This window comes from Coregonus clupeaformis, unplaced genomic scaffold, assembly GCF_020615455.1.
Source record: "Coregonus clupeaformis isolate EN_2021a unplaced genomic scaffold, ASM2061545v1 scaf0024, whole genome shotgun sequence".
NCBI classification, from domain to species: domain Eukaryota; kingdom Metazoa; phylum Chordata; class Actinopteri; order Salmoniformes; family Salmonidae; genus Coregonus; species Coregonus clupeaformis.
In genome coordinates, this window is record NW_025533479.1 from 557,621 (window position 1) to 573,999 (window position 16,379).

Here is a 16,379-nt window from a genome sequence, read left to right on the forward strand (position 1 = left end):
TACTTGGATTAGGCTAATGTCCATTTGAAAGGACATTAAGAAGGCAAACTGGACACCTAGCTAAAGCAGAGAGCTGCATAGAACAAGATGCCCAAAACCTATTTCCAGGTGTGGTTTCAACAGTACTTGATGGATAGCCTGAATAGCTGACTGGAGAGGCTGTGATTACCCTCATACTAAGGCAGAGCTCATCTCTCCAGCTCTACTGGGTCACTGTATGTTCAGGATCTGTCATTATGGCACATTAAGAAACCTCTTAAAGGAAGGGATCGTATGAAACAAAATAGACCGATTACATTAGCTACGGCAGAAGCATCTTTCGAACATTGCTAAAAATCAAGTGAAATCAACAGATAACATTAACACAGGTTTGAGCGGACTGGGAGGAGAGAGACTATATGCTCCCCTGCAGTTCTGTTGGCATAGTCACTTCGGTGATGATACAATTAGAAGTGGATTAAACTCTGAGGAAAATAATAGAGCCAGGGTATTCAACTCTGACCCTACGAGGTCCGGACTACAACTGGTTTTCGGTTCTACCTGATAATTAATTGCACACACCTAGTGTAAATCAGTCCCTGAATAGACAGAAAGAATGTAAAAAGCAGTGGAACTGGCTTTGAGGTCCAGATTTAATTTTGAGGGGGCTGGAGGAAGGAGAGGAGAGAAGTGAGCTGAATCAAGAGTCTTTACGGGCAGAGGGGCCTGGGGGCTGAGAGGCCGAGGGACCTGGGGGCTGAGAGGCCGAGGGGCCTGGGGGCTGAGAGGCCGAGGGGCCTGGGGGCTGAGAGGCCGAGGGGCCTGGGGGCTGAGAGGCCGAGGGGCCTGGGGGCTGAGAGGCAGAGGGACCTGGGGGCTGAGAGGCAGAGGGACCTGGGGGGCTGAGAGGCAGAGGGACCTGGGGGCTGAGAGGCAGAGGGACCTGGGGGCTGAGAGGCAGAGGGACCTGGGGGCTGAGAGGCAGAGGGACCTGGGGGCTGAGAGGCCGAGGGACCTGGGGGGCTGAGAGGCAGAGGGGCCTGGGGGCTGAGAGGCCGAGGGACCTGGGGGCTGAGAGGCCGAGGGACCTGGGGGCTGAGAGGCCGAAGGACCTGGGGGCTGAGAGGCTGAGAGGCCGAAGGACCTGGGGGCTGAGAGGCCGAGGGACCTGGGGGCCGAGAGGCCGAGGGACCTGGGGGCCGAGGGACCTGGGGGCCGAGAGGCCGGGGGACCTGGGGGCCGAGAGGCCTGGGGACCTGGGGCCTGAGAGGCAGAGGGGCCTGAGAGGCCGAGGGACCTGGGGGCTGAGAGGCCGAGGGGCCTGGGGGCTGAGAGGCAGAGGGACCTGGGGCCTGAGAGGCCGAGGGACCTGGGGGCTGAGGGACCTGGGGGCCGAGGGACCTGGGGGCCGAGGGGGACCTGGGGGCCGAGAGGCCGGGGGACCTGGGGGCTGAGAGGCCGGGACCTGGGGGGCTGAGAGGCCGAGGGACCTGGGGGGCTGAGAGGCCGAGGGACCTGGGGGCTGAGAGGCCGAGGACCTGGGGGCTGAGAGGCCGAGGGACCTGGGGGCTGAGAGGCCGAGGGACCTGGGGGCTGAGAGGCCGAAGGACCTGGGGGCTGAGAGGCTGAGAGGCCGAAGGACCTGGGGGCTGAGAGGCCGAGGGACCTGGGGGCCGAGAGGCCGAGGGACCTGGGGGCCGAGGGGACCTGGGGGCCGAGAGGCCGGGGGACCTGGGGGCCGAGAGGCCGAGGGACCTGGGGGCTGAGGGACCTGGGGGCCGAGGGACCTGGGGGCCGAGAGGCCGGGGGACCTGGGGGCTGAGAGGCCGAGGGACCTGGGGGCTGAGAGGCCGAGGCCTGGCTGAGGAGGCCGGGGACCTGGGGGCTGAGAGGCCGAGGACCTGGGGGCTGAGAGGCCGAGGGACCTGGGGCTGAGAGGCCGAGGGATGGGGCTGAGAGGCCGAAGGACCTGGGGCTGAGAGGCTGAGAGGCCGAAGGACCTGGGGGCTGAGAGGCCGAGGGACCTGGGGGCCGAGAGGCCGAGGGACCTGGGGGCCGAGGGACCTGGGGGCCGAGAGGCCGGGGGACCTGGGGGCCGAGGAGACCTGGGGACCTGGGGCCTGAGAGGCAGAGGGGCCTGAGAGGCCGAGGGACCTGGGGGCTGAGAGGCCGAGGGGCCTGGGGGCTGAGAGGCAGAGGGACCTGGGGCCTGAGAGGCCGAGGGACCTGGGGGCTGAGAGGCCGAGGGGCCTGGGGGCTGAGAGGCAGAGGGGCCTGGGGGCTGAGAGGCAGAGGGGCCTGGGGGCTGAGAGGCAGAGGGGCCTGGGGGCTGAGAGGCCGAGGGGCCTGGGGGCTGAGAGGCCGAGGGGCCTGGGGGCTGAGAGGCAGAGGGGCCTGAGAGGCAGAGGGGCCTGAGAGGCAGAGGGGCCTGGGGGCCTAGGGGCTGAGAGGCAGAGGGGCCTGGGGGCCTGGGGCCTGAGAGGCCGAGAGGCCTGAGTCCATCTCCAGCAACAAACTCAACCTTGCTCCCCGTCATTGTCTCTCTCCCTCCTTTTCCCCTCACTCTCTCGCTCTCCATTCATGTCACTCCCTTAGTCCCCTCCTCCCGAATTCCCAGTCACCCACCCATTTCATTACAACAGTACACACTTCTTGGCATTCTTTTTGGTAACGGGATACAACACGGCCCGTACTGCCTCGGCGAACACTTCCCTGACCCCTTCCTGCGTCAGAGCAGAACACTCCATGTACTTCACCGCTCCTATCTGCTTAGCCATGCTGTTCCCCTGTTGCTGTGTGGTGGGCGCTAAACCCTGCTCCTTCAGCTTCTTCACCGTCTCCCCATCCCCCCTCAGGTCCCTCTTGGTCCCCACTAGGAGGATGGGCACGCTGGGGCAGTGGTGAGAGACCTCCGGGTGCCACTTGTGGCGGACGTTGGCGTGGGATGAAGGACTCCCGATGGAGAAACAGATGACGAAGACGTTGGTCTGGGGGTAGGAGAGAGTGCGGAGGCGGTCGTACTCCTCTTGTCCGGCTGTGTCCCACAGGTTGAGGCTGATGCTGCGGCCGTCTACAGTCATCTGCAACACACACAGATGTAAAACACACAGAGATGTAAAACACAGAGAGATGTAAAACACAGAGAGATGTAAAACACAGGTGTAACACACACACACAGGCAGACATGAACACACAGACAGGGGAAAACACAGGTGTACCACACAGGCAGACAGGGGAAAACACAGGTGTACCACACAGGCAGACAGGGGAAAACACAGGTGTACCACACAGGCAGACAGGGGAAAACACAGGTGTACCTGGGCGCTGTAGTTGTCGAACACGGTGGGGATGTACTCCTCGGGGAAAGCGTTGGTGGTGTAGGAGATGAGGAGGCATGTTTTACCCACGGCACCGTCCCCAACCACTACACACTTTATGGTCTGCATTCTGTCCTGCTGCCTTCCTATGACCGACCTACCACACAGGCTACAGAACCTGGGGGGGGTAGGGAGAGAGAGAGATAGAGAGGTGGGGGGGAGAGAGAGCGAGGTGGGGGAGAGAGAGAGCGGTGGGGGGAGAGAGAGAGAGCGGTGGGGGGGAGAGAGAGAGAGAGGGGGGGGAGAGAGAGAGAGAGAGAGGGGGGGGGAGAGAGAGAGAGAGGTGGGGGGAGAGAGAGAGAGAGGTGGGGGGGAGAGAGAGAGAGAGGTGGGGGGAGAGAGAGAGAGAGGGGGGGGGGGAGAGAGAGAGAGGGGGGGGGGAGAGAGAGAGAGAGGTGGGGGGAGAGAGAGAGAGAGGTGGGGGGGAGAGAGAGAGAGAGGTGGGGGGGGAGAGAGAAAGAGAGGTGGGGGGAGAGAGAGAGAGAGAGGTGGGGGGGGAGAGAGAGAGAGGTGGGGGGAGAGAGAGAGAGAGGTGGGGGGAGAGAGAGAGAGAGAGGTGGGGGGGAGAGAGAGAGAGGTGGGGGAGAGAGAGCGGTGGGGGGAGAGAGAGAGAGCGGTGGGGGAGAGAGAGAGAGAGGTGGGGGGAGAGAGAGAGAGAGGGTGGGGGGAGAGAGAGAGAGAGGTGGGGGGGAGAGAGAGGTGGGGGGAGAGAGAGAGGTGGGGGGGAGAGAGAGAGGTGGGGGAGAGAGAGAGAGCGGTGGGGGGAGAGAGAGAGAGGTGGGGGGAGAGAGAGAGAGAGCGGTGGGGGAGAGAGAGAGAGAGGTGGGGGAGAGAGAGAGGTGGGGGGAGAGAGAGAGGTGGGGGGGGAGAGAGAGGTGGGGGGAGAGAGAGGTGGGGGGAGAGAGAGGTGGGGGAGAGAGAGAGGTGGGGGGGAGAGAGAGAGCGGTGGGGGGGAGAGAGAGAGAGGTGGGGGGAGAGAGAGAGAGAGGGTGGGGGGAGAGAGAGAGAGAGGTGGGGGGGAGAGAGAGGTGGGGGGAGAGAGAGCGGTGGGGGGGAGAGAGAGCGGTGGGGGGGAGAGAGAGAGAGGTGGGGGGGAGAGAGAGAGAGGTGGGGGGAGAGAGAGAGAGAGGTGGGGGGAGAGAGAGAGAGCGGTGGGGGAGAGAGAGAGAGAGGTGGGGGGAGAGAGAGGTGGGGGGAGAGAGAGAGAGGTGGGGGGAGAGAGAGAGAGGTGGGGGGGGAGAGAGAGAGAGGTGGGGGGGAGAGAGAGAGAGAGAGGTGGGGAGAGAGAGAGAGAGAGAGAGAGAGGTGGGGGGAGAGAGAGAGAGAGAGAGAGAGGTGGGGGGAGAGAGAGAGAGAGGTGGGGGGGGAGAGAGAGAGAGAGAGAGGTGGGGGGAGAGAGAGAGAGAGAGGTGGGGGGGAGAGAGAGAGAGAGGTGGGGGGGAGAGAGAGAGGTGGGGGAGAGAGAGAGGTGGGGGAGAGAGAGAGAGAGAGGGGTGGGGGGGAGAGAGAGAGAGAGAGGTGGGGGGGGAGAGAGAGAGGTGGGGGGAGAGAGAGAGAGCGGTGGGGGAGAGAGAGAGAGGTGGGGGGGAGAGAGAGAGAGAGAGAGGTGGGGGAGAGAGAGAGGTGGGGGGAGAGAGAGAGGTGGGGGAGAGAGAGAGAGAGGGGGGGGGGAGAGAGAGAGGGGGGGGGGGAGAGAGAGAGAGGTGGGGGGAGAGAGAGAGAGAGAGGGGGGGGGGAGAGAGAGAGAGAGAGGTGGGGGAGAGAGAGAGAGAGAGAGAGGTGGGGGGAGAGAGAGAGAGAGAGAGAGAGGTGGGGGGAGAGAGAGAGAGAGAGAGAGGTGGGGGGGAGAGAGAGAGAGAGAGAGGTGGGGGGGGAGAGAGAGAGAGAGAGGGGGGGGGGGAGAGAGAGAGAGAGAGAGGTGGGGGGGAGAGAGAGAGAGAGAGGTGGGGGGGAGAGAGAGAGAGAGAGAGAGGTGGGGGGGAGAGAGAGAGAGAGAGGTGGGGGGGAGAGAGAGAGAGAGAGAGAGAGGGGGGGGGAGAGAGAGAGAGAGAGAGAGGTGGGGGGAGAGAGAGAGAGAGAGAGAGAGAGGTGGGGGGAGAGAGAGAGAGAGAGAGAGGTGGGGGGGAGAGAGAGAGAGAGAGAGAGAGGTGGGGGGAGACAGAGATTTAGACCCAACCAAATCATGAGAAAACAAAAAGAGAATTACTTGACACATTGGAAAGAACAAACAAATAAAACAGAGCAAACTAGAATGCTATTTGGCCCTAAACAGAGAGTACACAGTGGCAGAATACCTGACCACAGAGACTGACCCAAACTAAAGGAAAGCTTTGACTATGTACAGACTCAGTGAGCATAGCCTTGCTATTGAGAAAGGCCACCGTAGGCAGACCTGGCTCTCAAGAGAAGACAGGCTATGTGCACACTGCCCACAAAATGAGGTGGAAACTGAGCTGGACTTCCTAAACTCCTGCCAAATGAATGACCATATTTGAGATATTAGAGACACATATTTCCCTCAGATTACAGAGATCCACAAAGAATTAGAATACAAACCCAATTTTGATAAACTCCCTTATCTATTGGGTGAAATACCACAGTGTGCCATCACAGCAGCAAGATTTGTGACCTGTTGCCACAAGAAAAGGGCAACCAGTGAAGAACAAACACCATTGTAAATACAACCCATATTTATGTTTATTTATTTTCCCATTTGTACTTTAACTATTTGCACATTGTTACAACACTGTATATATACATAATATGACATTTGAAATGTCTTTATTCTTTTGGACCTTCTGAGTGTAATGTTTACAGTTAATATGTATTGTTTATTTAACTTTTGTTTACTATGTACTTCACTTGCTTAGGAAATGTTAACATATGTTTCCCATGCCAATAAAGCCGTTAAATTGAATTGAGAGAGGTGGGTTGGAGAGAGAGCGAGGTGGGATGGGGGGAGAGAGAGAGAGAGCGAGGTGGGGAGAGAGAGAGAGAGAGCGAGGTGGGGAGAGAGACAGAGAGAGAGAGAGAGAGAGAGAGCGAGAGAGAGCGCGAGAGAGAGAGAGAGGTGGGGGGAGAGTGAAAACTGTGTGATGTCAAAATGGCTTTTTACCAAATTACCGTACGACAGACCACGTATTCACCCTGCACACCCTAATTGACAAACAAACAAACCAAAACAAAGGCAAAGTATTCTCATGCGTTGTTGATTTCAAAAAAGCTTTTGACTCAATTTGGCATGAGGGTCTGCTATACAAATTGATGGAAAGTGGGGTTGGGGGAAAAACATACAACATTATAAAATCCATGTACACAAACAACAAGTGTGCGGTTAAAAATAGGCAAAAAACACACATTTCTTTCCACAGGGCCGTGGGGTGAGATAGGTTTGCATCTTAAGCCCCACCCTCTTCAACATATATATCAACGAATTGGCGAGGGCACTAAAACAGTCTGCAGCACTCGGCCTCACCTTACTAGAATCTGAAGTCAAATGTCTAATGTTTGCTGATGATCTGGTGCTTCTGTCACCAACCAAGGAGGGCTTACAGCAGCACCTAGATCTTCTGCATAGATTCTGTCAGACCTGGGCCCTGACAGTAAATCTCAGTAAGACAAAAATAATGGTGTTCCAAAAAAGGTCCAGTTGCCAGGACCACAAATACAAATTCCATCTAGACACCGTTGCCCTAGAGCACACAAAAAAACTATACATACAGTTGAAGTCGGAATTTTACATACACCTTAAACTCAGTTTTTCACAATTCCTGACATTTAATCCTAGTAAAAATGTCCTGTCTTAGGTCAGTTAGGATCACCACTTTATTTTAAGAATGTGAAATGTCAGAATAACAGTAGAGAGAATTATTTATTTCAGCTTTTATTTCTTTCATCACATTCCCAGTGGGTCAGAAGTTTACATACACTCAATTAGTATTTGCTAGCATTGCCTTTAAATTGTTTAACTTGGGTCAAACGTTTCGGGTAGCCTCCCACAAGCGTCCCACAATAAGTTGGGTGAACTTTGGCCCATTCCTCCTGACAGAGCTGGTGTAACTGAGTCAGGTTTGTAGGCCTCCTTGCTCGCACACGCGTTTTCAGTTCTGCCCACAAATGTTATACAGTGAGGGAAAAAAGTATTTGATCCCCTGCTGATTTTGTACGTTTGCCCACTGACAAAGACATGATCAGTCTATAATTTTAATGGTAGGTTTATTTGAACAGTGAGAGACAGAATAACAACAAAAAAATCCAGAAAAACGCATGTCAAAAATGTTATAAATTGATTTGCAGTTTAATGAGGGAAATAAGTATTTGACCCCTCTGCAAAACATGACTTAGTACTTGGTGGCAAAACCCTTGTTGGCAATCACAGAGGTCAGACGTTTCTTGTAGTTGGCCACCAGGTTTGCATACATCTCAGGAGGGATTTTGTTCCACTCCTCTTTGCAGATCTTCTCCAAGTCATTAAGGTTTCGAGGCTGATGTTTGGCAACTCGAACCTTCAGCTCCCTCCACAGATTTTCTATGGGATTAAGGTCTGGAGACTGGCTAGGCCACTTCAGGACCTTAATGTGCTTCTTCTTGAGCCACACCCTTGCTGCCTTGGCCGTGTGTTTTGGGTCATTGTCATGCTGGAATACCCATCCACGACCCATTTTCAATGCCCTGGCTGAGGGAAGGAGGTTCTCACCCAAGATTTGACTGTACATGGCCCTGTCCATCGTCCCTTTGATGCGGTGAAGTTGTCCTGTCCCCTTAGCAGAAAAACACCCCCAAAGCATAATGTTTCCAACCTCCATGTTTGACGGTCGGGATGGTGTTCTTGGGGTCGTAGGCAGCATTTCTTCTCCTCCAAACACGGCGAGTTGAGTTGATGCCAAAGAGCTCGATTTTGGTCTCATCTGACCACAACACTTTCACCCAGTTCTCCTCTGAATCATTCAGATGTTCATTGGCAAACTTCAGATGGCCCTGTATATGTGCTTTCTTGAGCAGGGGGACCTTGCGGGCGCTGCAGGATTTCAGTTCTTCACGGCGTAGTGTGTTACCAATTGTTTTCTTGGTGACTATGGTCCCAGCTGCCTTGAGATCATTGACAAGATCCTCCCGTGTAGTTCTGGGCTGATTCCTCACCGTTCTCATGATCATTGCAACTCCACGAGGTGAGATCTTGCATGGAGCCCCAGGCCGAGGGAGATTGACAGTTATTTTGTGTTTCTTCCATTTGCAAATAATCGCACCAACTGTTGTCACCTTCTCACCAAGCTGCTTGGCGATGGTCTTGTAGCCCATTCCAGCCTTGTGTAGGTCTACAATCTTGTCCCTGACATCCTTGGAGAGCTCTTTGGTCTTGGCCATGGTGGAGAGTTTGGTATCTGATTGATTGATTGCTTCTGTGGACAGGTGTCTTTTATACAGGTAACAAGCTGAGATTAGGAGCACTCCCTTTAAGAGTGTGCTCCTAATCTCAGCTCGTTACCTGTATAAAATAAACCTGGGAGCCAGAAATCTTTCTGATTGAGAGGGGGTCAAATACTTAATTCCCTCATTAAAATGCAAATCAATTTATAACATTTTTGACGTGCGTCTTTCTGGATTTTTTTGTTGTTATTCTGTCTCTCACTGTTCAAATAAACCTACCATTAAAATTATAGACTGATCATTTCTTTGTCAGTGGGCAAACGTACAAAATCAGCAGGGGATCAAATACTTTTTTCCCTCACTGTATAGGATTGAGGTCAGGGCTTTGTGATGGCCACTCCAATACCTTGACTTTGTTGTCCTTAAGCCATTTTGCCACAACTTTGGAAGTATGCTTGGGGTCATTGTCCATTCGGAAGACCCATTTGCGACCAAGCTTTAACTTCCTGACTGATGTCTTGAGATGTTGCTTCAATATATCCACATAATTTTCCTTCCTTATGATGCCATCTATTTTGTGAAGTGCACCAGTCCCTCCTGCAGCAAAGCACCCCTACAGCATGATGCTGCCACCCCCGTGCTTCACGGTTGGGATGGTGTTCTTCGGCTTGCAAGCGCCCACCTTTTCCTCCAAACATAACAATGGTCATTATGGCCAAACAGTTCTATTTTTGTTTCATCAGACCAGATGAAATGTATCCAAAAAGTATGATCTTTGTCCTCATGTGCAGTTGCAAACCGTAGTCCGGCTTTTTTATGACGGTTTTGGAGCAGTGGCTTCTTCCTTGCTGAGCGGCCTTTCAGGTTATGTCGATATAGGACTTGTTTTACTGTGGATATAGATACTTTGGTACCCGTTTCATCCAGCATCATCACAAGGTCCTTTGCTGTTGTTCTGGGATTGATTTGCACTTTTCGCACCAAAGTATGTTCATCTCTAGGAGACAGAATGTGTCTCCTTCCTGAGCGGAATGACGGCTGCGTGGTCCCATGGTGTTTATACTTGCGTACTATTGTTTGTACAGATGAACGTGGTACCTTTAGGCGTTTGGAAATTGCTCCCAAGGATGAACCAGACTTGTGGAGGTCTACAATTATTTTTCTGAGGTCTTGGCTGATTTCTTTAGATTTTCCCATGATGTCAAGCAAAGAGGCACTGAGTTTGAAGGTAGGCCTTGAAATACATCCACAGGTACACATCCGATTGACTCAAATGATGTAAATTAGCCTATCAGAAGCTTCTAAAGCCATGACATCATTTTCTGGAATTTTCCAAGATGTTTAAAGTCACAGTCAACTTAGTGTATGTAAACGTCTGACCCACTGGAATTGTGATACAGTGAATTATAAGTGAAATAATCTGGTCTGTAAACAATTATTGGAAAAATTACTTGAGTCATGCACAAAGTAGATGTCCTAACCGACTTGCCAAAACTATAGTTTGTTAACAATAAATGTACACATTCATGTTATTCAGTCATTGCACCCACACTGCTCACGAGCGTCTGCGTGGCCAGGTGCTAAAATAGAACTTGGTTCTATTTGTGACGCTCAATGCGCTGCAAGTCCTGCCTCCCCCATCTCCTCATTGGTTTTTACGAGCATCTACCCACGAGGGTGATTGAAAGATGAACTGAGGTCTACGCTCCAGTCCAGTTGGCTGTGGTAATGCACCATAAAGTCGGTTGCCAACCGCCATATAAAAGGTCCAAAGAAGACTGAAGGAGGAGAGATGACTAGAAAAAACTTTTACAGTTTTATCTGTGGATTAATTGTCGGAGTAGAGGACCTTGTACATTTCAGGTAAAATAACAACCCAATGTTTATATCCCAGGACAAATTAGCTAGCAACAGCAAGCTTGCTACATTGCCATATTTGTTTAATGCTTTTCGACCTGTCCCCAAATTAATATAATTGGGTCCGAGTTTATTTTGATATTTCAACCTGCGTGTCCTGATCGCTTCTGGTGTGGGGGGACAAAATCAACTTGCGCGCGTGCGGTCTGGGTAGCATGTTAGGGAATGATTTGTACCAAATACAATGCTCTTAGTTTTAGAGATGTTCAGGACCAGTTTATTACTGGCCACCCATTCCAAAACAGACTGCAACTCTTTGTTAAGGGTTTCAGTGACTTCATTAGCTGTGGTTGCTGATGTGTATATGGTTGAATCATCAGCATACATGGACACACATGCTTTGTTTAACACCAGTGGCAGGTCATTGGTAAAAATAGAAACGAGTAGAGGGCCTAGAGAGCTGCCTGCGGTACACCACACTTTACATGTTTGACATTAGAGAAGCTTCCATTGAAGAAAACCTTTTGAGTTCTATTAGATAGATAGCGCTTGAAAAGAGCGGTTGAAAAGACATAAGTTTTTTCAACAACATATTATTAACCATAACCTCTCTTGTTAATTTGTTTACAGAGAAATCGCATTGAATTTGGTCAAATGCCATTTTTTCCAACAGTTTGCTAAGAGCTGGCAGCAAGCTGATAGGTCTGCTGTTAGAACCAGTAAAGACCGCTTTACCACTCTTGGATAATGGAATTACATTGGCTTTCCTCTATGCTCAGATTAAAGATATGACAGATAGGAGTGCCTATAGAGTCAGCTACCATCCTCAGTAGCTTTCCATCTAAGTTGTCAATGCCAGGAGGTTTGTCATTATTGATCGATAATCATTTTTCCACCTCTCCCACACTGACTTTACAAAATTTAAACTTGCAATGCTTTTCTTTCATTGTTTGTTTTTTTATGCATGAATACGATGGCTCACTGTTCATTGTTGGCATTTCCTGCCTATGTTCGCCCACTTTGACAATGAAGTAATCATTAAAATAATTGGCAACATCAAATGGTTTTGTGATGAATAAGACACCTTTTTCCATCACTCTTTATATCATTGATCTTGGCTTCATAATACGGTTTCCTCTTTTTGTTGAGTTTATTCACAACTTTGCAATTTGCATTAAGGCAGCCAGTCAGATGTGCAGCCAGACTTATTAGCCACTCCTTTTGACCCATCTCTTTCAACCATAGATTTTTAATTCCTCATCAATCCATGGAGCCTTAACAGTCCTAACAGTCAGTTTCTTAACAAGTGCATGTGTATTAATAATTGGAAGAAGCAATTTCATCAAGTGCAGCGTCTAGATGCTCCTTATTAATCACATAAGACCCCAAAAATGTTTTTACATCATCCACATAAGAGTCACAGCAAGGAGGGGGAGTGAGGGGGGAGAGAGAGTGAGAGAGAGCGAGAGAGAGGGAAGGAGGGGAGAGAGAGAGAGAGAGAGAGAGGGAAGGAGGGGGAGAGAGAGAGAGAGAGGGAAGGAGGGGGGAGAGAGAGAGAGAGAGAGGGAAGGAGGGGAGAGAGAGAGAGAAAGAGAGAGAGGAGGGGGAGAGAGAGAGAGAAGGAGAGAGAGAGAGAGAGAAGGAGGGGGAGGGAGAGAGAGAGAGAGAGAAAGAGGGGGAGAGAGAGAGAGAGAGAAGGAGGGGGAGAGAGAAGAGGGGGAGAGAGAAGGAGGGGGAGAGAGAAGGAGGGGGAGAGAGAAGGAGGGGGAGAGAGAAGGAGGGGGGGGAGAGAGAAGGAGGGGGAGAGAGGGAGAGAGAAGGAGGGGGAGAGAGGGAGAGAGAGAGAAGGAGGGGGAGAGAGAAGGGGGAGAGAGAGAGAGAGAGAGAGAGAGAAGGAGGGAGAGAGAGAGAGAGAGAGAAGGAGGGGGGAGAGAGAGAGAGCGAGAGAGAGAGCGAGAGAAGGAGGGGGGAGAGAGAGATTCCCAAACCTTCCTTAACAAAGCCATCACCTACAGAGAGATGAACCCGAAGAAGAGTACCCTAAGCAAGCTGGTCCTGGGGCTCTGTTCACAAACAGACCCCACAGAGCCCCAGGACAGCAACACAATTAGACCCAACCAAATCATGAGAAAACAAAAAGAGAATTACTTGACACACTGGAAAGAATTAACAAAAAAACAGAGAAAACTAGAATGCTATTTGGCCCTAAACAGAGAGTACACAGTGGCAGAATACCTGACCACTGTGACTGACCCAAAATTAAGGAAAGCTTTGACTATGTACAGGCTCAGTGAGCATAGCCTTGCTATTGAGAAAGGCCGCCATAGGCAGACCTGGCTCTCAAGAGAAGACAGGCTATGTGCACACTGCCCACAAAATGAGGTGGAAACTGAGCTACACTTCCTAACCTCCTGCCAAATGTATGACCATATTAGAGACACATATTTCCCTCAGATGACACAGACCCACAAAGAATTTGAACACAAATCCAATTTTGATAAACTCCCATATCTTTTGGCTGAAATACCACAGTGTGCAATCACAGCAGCAAGATGTGTGGCCTGTTGCCACAAGAAAAGGGCAACCAGTGAGAACAAACACCATTGTAAATACAACCCATATGTTTATTTTCCCTTTTGTACTTTAACTATTTGCACATCATTATAACACTGTATATAGACATAATATGACATTTGAAATGTCTCTTATTTTGGAACTTTTTATATTTCACTTTTTATTGTTAATTTCACTTTTGTTTATTGGGGGGGAGAGAGGGGAGATAGATTAAAAGAGGGAGCAGAGTAAATGTTAGGTTGTTTGTTTCCTCTAACCGAATTGACTCTAAATCAAAGTCCACAGGCTGGAGCTGGCGAAACAGAAACCATTAGCAGCGCATTGACTGAAGTTTGTTTTGATTATTTATTAAACTTTTGCTAAAGTCTTTCCTCTTAATTAGCAAGGTACCAGTTAACTACAAGGATTTAACTATGATACAATGTAAAGCCTGAGTAAGTTAGACAACTATAAAATTGCTATCCAAGGTAGTCAACTTTTGGGCGTACCCATCCTAGCCAGCCAGCTAGATGGAACGCGAAGGACCTAGCTAGCGTGCTAACAAGCAAGCATGTGGAGTTTCTCAAGTTTCCACTTCCTAAAAACAATTTAAGTAGCTATCAGCCACAATTAGCAGTGTTAGTATACATATAGGTATAACAATAGTTTGCAAGAATTATCTATATTCAAAAAAAGTGTTGTTTATCTTACCACCTCTCGACTAGAGCTCAACTTTTTAGCCGTGTACAGTCAATCACAACAGCATACGGGGAACTTTCTTAAACGCCCACCACGTATTACGTCATCATGGTAGTTGTAGTTTTTCTTCTCATCTTACTTCAAGCTGATAAGAGATCATTCGGACGCTAGATGGCACTATAAACCATAACGCTTTTTAAAATAATCATATCCCCCAGAAAAGGACCTTGCGCATTACATTAAACATGCACATTCAAATTGTGGTATATATTTGATTGTTTTATAATACCGGTGTACATAGTTCTCAAATAAACAAAGACTAAAACAACAGTAGTCAGACCATGGCAAAATGTAAGCCTACAGGCAACACAAGTCATTAGGCTATATAATGGCTCATCACAAAATTAGATAATTGTATTCTGATTGATCAGTTTAAATTCCAGGATTGGAGGGCTGCTGCCAACTGACTGGCTGCACTTGTTTTTAAACCTGCTCTATTAATCTCTCTCTCTCTTATGCACTTTGCACTGTTTTAACTTCCATTCATTGTTATGTTTTATGTGTATTGTGTAACTACACTGAAAAATATATATAAACGCAACATGTAAAGTGTTGGTCCCATGTTCCATGAATAAAATATCCAAGAAATGTTCCATACACACCCGACTCCACTTCAATGGGCAAATGCTCACCTTCGATGGCCACTGGCACGGATGAATCCCGGTTTCAACTGTACCAGGCAGATGGCAGCGTGTATGGCGTTGTTAACAGAGTGCCCCATGGTGGCTGTGGGGTTATGGTATGGGCAGGCATAAACTACATGGACAACGAACACAATTGCATTTTATCGATGGCAATTTGAATGCACAGAGACACGGTGAGGTGATCCTGAGGCCCATTGTCGTGCCATTCATCCGCAGCCATCACCTCATGTTTCAACATGATAATGCACGGCCCCATGTACACAATTCCTGGAAGCTGAAAATGTCCCAGTTCTTCATGTCACCCATTGAGCATTCTACAGGCCACAATCAACAGCCTGATCGACTCTATGCGAAGGAGATCTGTCGCGCTGCATGAGGCTAATGGTGGTCACACCAGACACTGACTGGTTTTCTGATCCACGCCCTTACCTTTTTTAAAAGGTATCTGTGACCAACAGATGCATATCTGTATTACCAGTCATGTGAAATTCATAGATTAGGGCCTAATGAATTTATTTCAATTGACTGATTTCCTTATATGAACTGTAACTTCGTAAAATCTATGAAATTGTTGTATGTTGTTTATATTTTAATACAGTGTATGTGTATGCTGCTCTCTTGAAAAGAGATGTACATCTCAATGTGATTTCTCTGTTTAAATAAAGGATAAATGAAATAATAAATTTGGTTGGCCTAACCATTTTCAAACAATTTGACCCCTTGACCAAGCGCTAAAACAATCAGTTTTCTTCTGACACCATTCCAAACAGCACAGATGCTACTAATGACCATGTCTCAGCTGCTTTGTCCACTTTCTTCTGGAGAGAACAGACACTGACTAACATGCCTTCACTGGTCACGTTTAACTTAAGGGTAGGGTACATTGTCCAGTTCAGTTCATAAACTTTGTAATCCATGAATGTTTGTAGACAGTGACAGAGCGGTTGTGAGTGAGTAACTCTTCGTCACAAGCAGAATAGGAAGGGAAGCCACTTCAGAATACTTTGCACTATTTCAGTTAGACCTCCTCTAACACACCGGTCCATTTCTTTCCTTGAGGCCCCCACACCGGCTCATTTTCTGTGCAAAAAAAACAAGTTAGACAGGCCCACTGGGCTAAAAATGGACCAGTCCATCCGGCATTTCCCCGAAATGTCAGATGGCCAGTCTGCCCCTGCTGGCAGACTCATTGATGACATCACATCTCCAATCTATACACTGATCCAGGTAAAGCATTGGATGCATCCCAAATGGCACCCTTTCCCCAATATAGCACACTACCCTGGTCAATAGTAGTACACTTTAAAGGAAATAGGGTGTAATTTGGGATGCAGAGAGTGGTGAAGAGGTCAGTGCTGACCAACCACCGGAAAACCAGGGAACACAAAGAGGCACCAGTTTATTGCTCTGCCCTCCAGGGGGTTCTGGTGTCAGTCGCGTCACTGTGGCCTGTTAACAGAGCTCTCCCACTGAACTCCTGCACCCACACACCCTTCTCACCCCTATTCTCCAAGGAAATTCCCTAGGATGCTTGCAGTGTCACCATAGCAACAATTACAGGCCCAAGGGGGAGGATGATTGTGTCAAGACATGGAGAAGGTGAGAGAGGAGAGGGGGGATAGAAAATAGGGAAATGGAGTGAAGCAGTGGAGAGAGAGAGAGAGGGAGAAATGATGTTGATAATGAGCCAACAGCTTGGTTATTTATTAAAACTGCTCTCTAGTCTAAAATAATGTGACCAATGGCAGCCTATTCACTATATAGTGCACTACTTTTGACCAGGGCCCATAGGTATATGATCAAAAGTAGTGCACTATATAGGGAATAGGGTGCCATTTGGGAT

General features: G+C 49.7%; 2 protein-coding genes across 2 annotated transcripts; both read right to left on the reverse strand.

Annotated features, from left to right (window-relative positions):
* Positions 1-679: 679 nt before the first annotated feature.
* On the reverse strand, positions 680-2,515 carry LOC123483093 (basic proline-rich protein-like). The gene has a single exon (XM_045212566.1). The coding sequence runs from the start codon at positions 2,513-2,515 to the stop codon at positions 680-682; it is 1,836 nt and encodes a 611-aa protein (XP_045068501.1).
* LOC121536471 (rho-related GTP-binding protein RhoG-like) lies at positions 2,405-13,920 on the reverse strand. Its single transcript, XM_041843765.2, has 3 exons — positions 13,845-13,920; positions 3,297-3,474; positions 2,405-3,059 (listed from the first exon to the last, which is right to left on the reverse strand). Exons 2-3 carry the CDS (start codon positions 3,423-3,425, stop codon positions 2,613-2,615), a joined length of 576 nt encoding a protein of 191 aa, XP_041699699.1. The 5' UTR covers positions 3,426-3,474; positions 13,845-13,920; the 3' UTR covers positions 2,405-2,612.
* Between the last annotated feature and the right edge of the window lie 2,459 nt (positions 13,921-16,379).